Raw genomic sequence first — 10,778 nt, 5'->3', positions numbered from 1 at the left:
GTAGGATGTCTAGGTTGACTCATTTTCCCTGGCTTTGTAAAGACTATAGCCTGATGGGAGCCGTACTTCCTTGTTCCCACCCTCGAAGGCAGGCTTTTCAAAACGCTGGCGGTACTAGTTTACAGGTTCACAGGAGCTCTGTTACCATTCACTGTCTATCCCAGACTGCTCAATAATTAGCTACCATGGATGCTTCTGATGATTGAGTGTATGTAAACTTCTGACCCACTGGGAATGTGATTAAAGAAATAAAAGCTGAAATAAATCATTATCTCTACTATTATTCTGACATTTCACATTCTTAAAATAAAGTGGTGATCCTAACTGACCTAAAACAGGGAATTTTTACTCTGATTAAATGTCAGGAATTGTGAAAAACTGAGTTGAAATGTATTTGGCTAAGGTGTATGTAAACTTCCTACTTCAACTGTAGCTAGTTAGCTGAGGTAACGTTAGCTACGTTACCTCAGCTTGACTTGTTTTCTGCTGCGTTGATGTTGACTGATCGGATAAGCTCCCTCTTTGAAGTGAAGGGGAACATCGATAGAGTAGCATCCCTTTTCAACGTTCGACGACATGGCAAACCCATCAGTTGAGACTTCAGTTCCGTTTCAAAAGTCCTCGGGTTGAAAGTGCTGGCTACAGACATTTTGATATTTCTCACACCTCCATGGAGTGGTCCTCCATGTCCTGAAATCACTATGAATTCTGGATATTGTGGTTTGCTTACAACCAGGCAATGTAGCTGGCCCATTTCAACCGGTGAGATGCATAAACGCTCCTAAATGTATTTTTTATGACACATATGTTTTGTTGATAACATTTTATGGATATATATATAGTGAAATCGAGCAGTGGTGAAATGTCCCTTTAACCCTAAACCTAACCCTTAAAGGTGCAATATGCAGGAATCTCTCTGCCATTTCCTGGTTGCTAAAATTCTAATAGTTTGCCTAATTTCAGTTTATGTGACAAAACAAGCACTCAGAGTGTAGAGAATCATTGTACCTTCCAAACTACTGTGAAATATTGTATTGTATTTTCAGCAGTTTGAAGCTGGTGTACAAAACCGAAAGTAAAAATCCCAAAAATAAAACTTAAGAACTGGAAGCACAGAAATATCAGACATAGAACAGATCTACCGCTTCTTAGACTTGTTTTCAATGAGAATGAAAGATCTATAACTCATTTTTCTAATTTTAACTAATTCAGGACATGGAAAAAGTCCTGACCTTTAAAACAATGTCTTGTTTTCCTACTTTGTCAGGATATTATGGTCCTGATAATGTTGGAAAACATGTGTACACACACACGTACACTCACACACGTTCTGCTATTTTCCACAGTTCCTTCCAAAAATGACGTCTCATGTGGTGTCGGACATCGATCGCATACTGGGGAACAAGCCGTACAGTAAGAAGGAGTATCGCTCCTAGACACCCAGGAGGAAGCCGAACCACTACTGTACAACCACTGTGGATCCAGTTCCACCAACCACCTGGGCTCAGCCTCCATGGGGTTTCAGCTCAGTCTAATCCAGCCCAGTTCAGGCCTGCTCAGCTCAGCCCCAGCCTTCTTAGCCCAGTGTAACCAAGCTCAGTTCAGCCTAACCCTGCTAACCCTCTGCCTAGACCAGCTTTCAGCTCAGCTTACTCTATCAGTAGATTCTCTGACTCCTGAGTGTATTAACCATGTAGATGAATGCTTTCCCTCTCTGGTGTGCCTGGACTTTCTCTTCATAAGCACATTATACAAAAAAACACAGAAGGGGGTTAATACTTAGAATATACCGTAAGCTTCTTCTACAATCCATTTTGAAAACAAACTCCTCTCTCCAGCCAGTCTACTGTATTTGACACTTGTTTGACCTTGCAAAGTAGAGCACCCTGGGACATTGAGTTTCAGTGACAGGGGTTTGTTCTGTCTGCGAGGGGTAGACTGTGCATGTTGTCGTCCCCCCTCTGGTCGTATGAGGAACTGCTATGGAATATCTTTAATAGATTCTCAGCGAGAGAGATATGGAAAATCTCAATTGCACACTCCTTGCATCCTGTCTCCTCGCCTCCTTCTCAAAACCCATTGGTGGAGAAGATCAGAAGGGAGGGACCTCTGGGTTTCTCATCCAATAGGTTTTGAGGAGGAGGCAAAGAGTATGCAATTGAGATTTTCCCCTTGACTTCCTCTCTCCTCACCTCTTTCTCAAAATCGATTGGAGGGGAAGGTCTTAGGGGAGCAAACTCTGACTTTCTCATCCAATTGGTTTTGAGAAGGAGGCGAGGAGAGGATGCGAGGAGTCAAGAAAAGGCAACTGAGACTCCCAGTGACACCTGAGTGGGCAGGTGGTCTCCTGTGCTGTACTGTGTACTGTCTGTTTGCAGCCTGCCTCTGAAATGAACCTGCATCGTTGATTGCTGATGTGAATCAGGGATAGCACAAGCAACTCTGTGACACCACCTCCCACCAGACCAATGTTACCTGCTAGTGTTGCTAGTTTCAGTGATAATGCGAAAGTTAGGTGAAGTATTTAGAGAAATTATAAAAGGTATATATTTATTCTATAATAGTATGTGAAAATACATTTCTTCTGCGTGTTTAAATGTTTTGTCTTTCAAGGGTGTATCTATTAAACATTATGTGGAAAACCTTGTAACATAAACAGATCTCAAGCCCCCTTTTTTGCAGATTAAAATAAAGCATTCTCAAAATAATCTATAAATATTGTGTAAATAGTTTTCCACTGTTTCTCCTCTGTCAGCAGCACCATGCATCCATGGCTGTTTGGGCCTGATACCAGTCCTCCTCCTCCGCCCCTGGGTTTTACCCATTTAGCTTAGGCTACTTTTCTTTAAAATAGACACAAGGTGGATTTAACATTTTATAAATAACTCATTATGGGAGGAATGAACAATGACTTGCTTGGCAGATGGTTAAGTCCTACCACGGGAGCTGGCTGGCACCTCGCTAGGGCAGCAAGTAGCCTGGTGGTTAGAGTATCGGGCCAGTAACTGAAAAGGGTGCTGGTTCAAACACCCAAGCCATCAAGGTGAAACATCTGACGATCTACTCTTGAGCAAGGCACTTGACCTTAATTTGATGATGGGGGGGAGGTCATAGTAATGGCTGGAATGGTATTGAACTCCATGTGTTTGATTTCACTCTATTCCAGACATTATTATAAGCCTTCCTCCCCTCAGCAACCTCCTGTCACACAGATTTTGTTTAACCTTCAATATTTAGTGTTAAGTTTATGATAACGTCCAGCCTTCTCGCTTACAGATGTTTACTGTATGTGATGGTTTGCTTCCGCTTAGGACTGGAATCAATCCGTATCGCACAAAATCTGTGTTATAGCTCAATTTAAAGGCAATGTTACTGCATTCATGGAGACTGCATTCACGGTAACCGCTGCATGTCGGCGCAATCTGAATTTACCTATACACTGCTCTTCCCCGATACTTCAGCGATAGGGATTGAATCCAGCACTAACAGAGATCAATAGTTAATGATAGATGTTAGCTAGATATCAATCTGATGACTCTCTCCTATACCTACAGTAGGAAGGTGGCCAGTGATCAGATTGGGACCAGGCCTTTCAGTGTGCAGTAATCCACCCTGCAGAGCGCCTTGACATGAGCCCTGCTAACAGAACACAGATGCCCAGCCCCAACTGAATCCCGTCACCCTCATACATTTAACGAAAGTATTGAATAGGTATAGACAACGTTATAATAGGTCAGATCTACTCAAGCGCACAGAGTAAAAGCTAAGAGTGGGTTTGAGATCTCCTGAGTTGTCCGTGTGTGGCAATGGTCTGGTGCCATTCCCTTGACCCTATCACCTAGCTCTGAAAGGTCGGTGTGATCTCCGAACATATAAAGGGCTAGGGCAAGAAGCTAGTGGATTAAATGGAACTAGGCCGCCAGGAATATGTCACATGAACTCCCCCAGTTCTGACAATATACACTACTGTGTTAAAAGATACCAGACCGTTATGTTTCCTACAGTATTTAAAGGTACCAGACCGTTATGTTTCCTACAGTATTTAAAGGTACCAGACCGTTATGTTTCCTCAGTATTTAAAGATACCAGACCGTTATGTTTCCTACAGTATTTAAAAGATTACCAGACCGTTATGTTTCCTACAGTATTTAAAGTAAAATACAGACCGTTATGTTTCCTACAGTATTAAAGATACCAGACCGTTATGTTTCCTACAGTATTTAAGATACCAGACCGTTATGTTTCCTACAGTATTTAAAGATACCCAGACCGTTATGTTTCCTACAGTATTTAAAGATACCAGACCGTTATGTTTCCTACAGTATTTAAAGGTACCAGACCGGTATGTTTCCTACAGTATTTAAAGATACCAGACCGTTATTGTTCCTACAGTATTTAAAGATACCAGACCGTTATGTTTCCTACAGTATTTAAAGGTACCAGACCGTTATGTTTCCTACAGTATTTAAAGATACCAGACCGTTATGTTTCCTACAGTATTTAAAGATACCAGACCGTTATGTTTCCTACAGTATTTAAAGATACCAGACCGTTTATGTTTCCTACAGTATTTAAAGAACCAGACCGTTATGTTTCCTACAGTATTTAAAGGGTACCAGACCGTTATGTTTCCTACAGTATTTAAAGATACCAGACCGTTATGTTTCCTACAGTATTTAAGGTACCAGACCGTTATGTTTCCTACAGTATTTAAAGGTACCAGACCGTTATGTTTCCTACAGTATTTAAAGATACCAGACCGTTATGTTTCCTACAGTATTTAAAGATTACCAGACCGTTATGTTTCCTACAGTATTTAAAGTACCAGACCGTTATGTTTCCTACAGTATTTAAAGGTACCAGACCGTTATGTTCCTACAGTATTTAAAGATACCAGACCGTTATGTTTCCTACAGTATTTAAAGGTACCAGACCGTTATGTTTCCTACAGTATTTAAAAGTACCAGACCGTTATGTTTTCCTAACAGTATTTAAAGATACCAGACCGTATGTTTTCCTACAGTATTTAAAGATACCAGACCGTTATGTTTCCTACAGTATTTAAAGGTACCAGACCGTTATGTTTCCTACAGTATTTAAAGGTACCAGACCGTTATAAAAGTGTTTTCTACAGTATGTAATGTTATCAGGAGAGAATTTACCAACTATATTACTGACATAAACATCAGTGTCTCTCTATCCAGATCAATCATGTTATTTCCTATCCTGTCATGAGAACAGTGACCTCTGTAAATACCCTAGATCAATTAGTATGACACTTCAATAATAAATGTATAATGACAATGATGAATTCTATGGGTGTTTCATTCTTGGAAATGGAAATAAATTGTCTGAATATTTGCTGCTTGACAATAATAATCACATACAAAATGGTTGTTGATCTGACCACTCAGCACAGACCTGGAGTGACCTGCTGACCTTGATCATGAAAACTCACAGCTGGAATTGTGATTATTTTATTCTCCTCACATTCATAATAAAAAAATCCCCTAGCTTCACCCCAGCCACCCCTCCCTCTTCTCAGTCCTTCATTTATTTCCTCCTTTACTTGGATCCAGTGGAKAGCAGGGCGATGAGGCCAGATGAGGCACTGATGGACAGCATGTAGTTACTGTGGGACAAATGGGTTAAGGACAAATCATATCTGAGGTGGATACACTGGGAAGAAATGGCAGGCAATTAGGGAGAGGGAATAACCTGTCAGGCTTAGCTACATACTTATCGTACATGGGTGAGCATTAACAATCTCCTACAAGCGCGCACACAGATTTCAGCATTAAGCATCTCCTCCACTCAACCCCACTTCTCAGACATTATTCAGCCAGAGATAAACAGCAATCCAGAAACGTAAACAGAATGGAATGCAGCCGTGACAACCTGGAGATTCAATACAGGACCTGTATTTGAACCGGTGATTGACTAGGCCTCAGACTACAGCCAATGAATAATCAAAAAATGTTTCTCCTCCGAGTACTATAGCACAACAGGACAATGAAAATGCCAGGATGTAAGTCTAGCCTCAACAATCATTAGTAAAATAATGACCATTATTAGTAAAGGTTTATCCATCTATTTTCAGCTTTAGTAAAGCAGACATAGTTCCTACTGGAACTTCACCTGTCTAGTGAAATTGATGAGGATGTGCTTAAAAGGGATACACGGTGGGGTTGAAGTTCTTCAGCAGGAAGAAGGAGGCGATGATGACGAGGACCAGGAACAGAGTGTTGTTATAGAAGATAGAGAAGGTGGTGGCCTCATAGTCAGCTACCTCGTTCTTCTTCCACAGGATCCTAACATGGGGAAGGAAAAGGGTTCATCAACTATTTACATTTACATTTAAGTCATTTAGCAGACGCTCTTATCCAGAGCGACTTACAAATTGGAAAGTTCATACATATTCATCCTGGTCCCCCCGTGGGGAATGAACCCACAACCCTGGCGTTGCAAGCGCCATGCTCTACCAACTGAGCCACACGGGACTATTTGTGCATGTATCTGAGAATAGGGTTTCATGGGTAAAGGCTGCTGTTTGGTAGCCTGGCCCCAGATCAGTTTGTGCTTTGAGAATAGGGTTTCATGGGTAAAGGCTGCTGGCACCCAGGCTATAATAAAAAGAGACTAGAAACAGACTGGCACCCAGGCTATAATAAAGAGAAACTAGAAACAGACTGGCACACAGGCTATAATAAAGAGAAACTAGAATCAGACTGGCACCCAGGCTATAATAAAGAGAGACTAGAATCATACTGGCACTTAGGCTATAATAAAGAGAAACTAGAATCAGACTGGCACCCAGGCTATAATAAAGAGAGACTAGAATCAGACGGCACCCAGGCTATAATAAAGAGAGACTAGAATCAGACTGGCACCCAGGCTAGCTGGAGCTCATCAGGTACCTTATCACACAGTAACCCACTCAGAGGAGTGATTGACATGTCCAATCACAGACTGGCAGGCTCACTGACCTCTCATCCTTCTCTTTACGAGACATCTTGCGATTGTCAGCCTCAGATAGTTTCCTGGTCACCTCCTTGGAGACGGCATCCTCTCGCTTCTGGGCAACTCTGTGGTCGAGAGACAAGACACATTTAGAAGTTAGATACAGACTTACTACCGATTGATGCCAAACTCAACATACCTCCAAACATTGCGGAAAGCGGAGGCAATCGTTTTAAGTGAGTGTTCATGTTTGTATGATGAACGTACTTGTGTTTGAGGACAAACTTGACATTCTTATAGGCGAAGGCCACCAGGTAGGTGCTGACCAGTGTCATGACTCCATACAGGACCGCTGACTGGACCAGGTCCATGTGCCAGATTCTCCAGAACAGCCCTGAACCACAACAAGGGGAGACCACAAACAGATCACAAACTATTCTTTATACGTTGCAGTTCACACGAGCAATAACTACTCTGTTCATGATAGTATTACAATCAAGTGTTACTTTCCCCAGAATAGACTAGCTAACGTTAACTACCTACAATGACGTGACTGTTAGCTAATCAAGCCTGGGATAACTTAGCTAGTTAGCTAACGTTAACAAGTTAGAACACAACCACAATATCAATCTCAGCTAGCAAGTAGCTAACTTGATAACTTCACATGTCATATACTAGCTAGCTAGCTAACTGGGTAATATATTAACCAGCTGTGGCATAGCATGATAGCTAGCTAACTTAGCTATCTACACGTCACGTATGTTAAGTACAAAGCTAGCTACCGGTAGTAGAATTTCCATTCAATGCAATGCATCTATGCTACAATTAGCTGTTAACGGTCTGGTCTTGCTACTTACAAATTGGAATGGCGGACACGATTAGCGCATTTCCGTAGAAAAGCGCAGTGGACTTTGCAGACAGGTTTCGGCTGAAGTCCTGGAGGAGTAGGTCTTCCTCAGATTGCTGTTTGCTGCTACCTTTGGGTGCCATGGTTCATAAGTGTACGACCCGTCTCTAGCTCTACAAGGAAAGAAGACTGACACGTATGCGCTGAAGAGGGTTGAAAAAAGTTACGGCTCGTCAGCACAAACACGGAAATAGCTGCATTTAGAACGAAAGTTGTCGCTGTAGTTTTCTGCCTTCAGTGGTGATCCGCTTGGCCGTCGTAAATGGAAATGTTTAACATTGCCACCTACTGTTCTGGATGTTGAAAAAAAAACGTGGATCTTTATCTATGGTCAAATACTGGAATAAATACCCTACTTACACTGAGTGGCCAAAACATTAAGAAAACCTTCCTAATATTGAGTTGCACCCCACCTTTTGCCCTCAGAACAGCCACAATTCGTCAGTGTATAGACTCTAGAAAGTGTTGTAAGCATTCCACAGGGATGCTGGCCAATGTTGACTCCAATGCTTCCCATAGTTGGCTGGATGTCGTTTGGGTGGTGGACCATTCTTTATACACATGGAAAATTGTTGAGCATGAAAAACCCAGCAGCGTTGCAGTTCTTGACACAAACCGGTGCGCCTGGCACCTACTACCATACCCCGTTCAAAGGCACTTGAATATTTTGTCTTGCCCATTCACCCTCTGAATGGCACACATACACAATCCATGTCTCAAGGCTTAAAAATTCCTTCTTTAACCTGTCTCCTCCCCTTCATCTACACTGATTTGAAGTGGATTTAACAAGTGACATCAGTAAGGGATCATAGCTTTCACCTGGATTCACTTGGTCAGTCTATGTCATGAAAAGAGCAGGTGTTTTTTAATGTTTTGTATACTCAGTGTATTCTAGCTTTGGGAAGATAATTCCTAATTCAGCAATGCTGTCAAAACTAGGATTTTGTGGTCCCAAGATTAATATGCGCAGAAACTAAGTATCTTAGAAGGATGTGATATTGATGTAAGAGTGGAGTTTTGTGTACTGTCTCCAGGTGGGGTAAGAGCAAGTTTCAGTAGAAGGTGTGTGTGTGTGTGTGTGTGTGTGTGTGTGTGTGTGTGTGTGTGTGTGTGTGTGTGTGTGTGTGGTGTGTTGTGTGTGTGTGTGTGTGTGTGTGTGTGTGTGTGTGTGTGTGTGTGTCAGGCAATTGTAACTTATTCCCCGTCAACATATTATAACTTCGATTCAATTTATTATAACGAACCTGCCTTCTAAGAGACTTAATTATTGTGCATATTCATGACAGCTGTATTGAGACAGATGAAACAGATGAGAGACAGGTGAGACAGATGAAAGACAGGTGAGGCAGATGAGAGGCAGATGAGAGACAGATGTGAGGCAGATGGGAGACAGATGAGACAGATGAGAGACAGGTGAGACTGATGAGACAGATGAGAGACAGATGAGACAGATGAGAGACAGATGAGAGACAGATGAGACAGGTGAAAGACAGGTGAGAGACAGATCAGACAGGTGAGAGACATGAAAGACAGGTGAGAGACAGATGAGACAGATGAAAGACAGATGAGAGACAGGTGAGACAGATGAAAGACAGATGAGAGACAGGTGAGAGACATGAAAGACAGGTGAGACAGATGAGAGACAGATGAGAGACAGATGTGAGACAGATGTGAGACAGGTGTGCTTTGGGTTGTACAGAGTGGTAGAAAACTGAAGTAGGGCACACACACAGGGGTGCCTCTCTTAGACGTGGCACGGCCATTGCATGTCTGCCTCAGTGCTACGTTAGAGGAAAACTAGAGAGGAAGGACCTAAAGCCGCGAGCATAGTGCTTAACCCCCTGCCAGGCAGCTGCGTGTTTCTGTGTGTGTTTGTCAGTTCTGTAGTGGGTGTGAGAATGCGACGCAGGCAGGCAGGCGGGCGGGCTTGCGTAATGCTGGCTTCAAACGATGAGAGCTTAGGGATTATATGTGCACTTCAGGGGTGTAGAGAGAGAGAGAGTGAGAGCGAGACAGACAGCGAGACCAAAAGAGCGACAGACAGACAAACAGATAAACAGAGAGACAGACAGAGAGAGACACTCATACACTCAGACAGACAGACAGACAGACAGACAGACAGACAGACAGACAGACAGACAGACAGACAGACAGACAGACAGACAGACAGACAGACAGACAGACAGACAGACAGACAGACAGACAGACAGACAGACAGACATGGAAAAAAGTGATTCCATGATGTTGTTGTTTCCTCCCCTCTATCTCTCTCTCTCTCTCTCTCCTTCTTCTCTCCTTCTCTCTTTCTCTCTCTTTCTCTCTCTCTCTTTCTCTTCTCCTCTCTCTCTCTCTGTATCTCTCTCTCTCTCTCTCTCTGTATTCTCTCTCTCTCTCTCTGTATCTCTCTCACTCTCACTCTCTCTCTCTCTCTCTCTCTCTCTCTCTCTCTCTCTCTCTCTCTCTCTCTCTTCTCTCTCTCTCACTCTCACTCTCACTCTCACTCTCACTCTACTGTCTCTGTCTCTGTCTCTGTCTCTGTCTCTGTCTCTGTCTCTGTCTCTGTCTCTGTCTCTGTCCTCTCTGTCATCAGCTCAGCCCTGGCGACACAGCCATCACTCATAACATGACTACAGGGTAAATCATACACACGAAACAGAAGTGAAACACATAACTCAGGGATGGCACCACACACACTCACACACACACCCACACACACACACACACACACACCACATTCACACACACTCACACACACTCACATACACTCACATACACTCACACACATTGCACACATTCACACACACTCACATACACCCACACACACACATACACTCACACACTCACCATAGTCCTGTAGGGCACTGTGTCTGGGTGTGCTGGTGTGCTGGTGTGTTTGAGACCTCTGATCTAA

General features: G+C 42.9%; 1 protein-coding gene across 1 annotated transcript; it reads right to left on the bottom strand.

Annotated features, from left to right (window-relative positions):
* Positions 1-5,461: 5,461 nt before the first annotated feature.
* On the bottom strand, positions 5,462-8,058 carry LOC112076038 (signal sequence receptor, gamma). The gene is made up of 5 exons (XM_024142931.2): positions 7,818-8,058; positions 7,228-7,354; positions 6,987-7,085; positions 6,180-6,311; positions 5,462-5,632 (listed from the first exon to the last, which is right to left on the bottom strand). The coding sequence occupies exons 1-5, from the start codon at positions 7,948-7,950 to the stop codon at positions 5,566-5,568; spliced, it is 558 nt and encodes a 185-aa protein (XP_023998699.1). The 5' UTR covers positions 7,951-8,058; the 3' UTR covers positions 5,462-5,565.
* Positions 8,059-10,778: the final 2,720 nt, after the last annotated feature.

Source organism: Salvelinus sp. IW2-2015, unplaced genomic scaffold, assembly GCF_002910315.2.
Source record: "Salvelinus sp. IW2-2015 unplaced genomic scaffold, ASM291031v2 Un_scaffold3530, whole genome shotgun sequence".
NCBI classification, from domain to species: Eukaryota; Metazoa; Chordata; class Actinopteri; order Salmoniformes; family Salmonidae; genus Salvelinus; species Salvelinus sp. IW2-2015.
The sequence above is the reverse complement of the archived record's forward strand: the minus strand, read 5'-3'. Positions and strand labels throughout refer to the sequence as shown.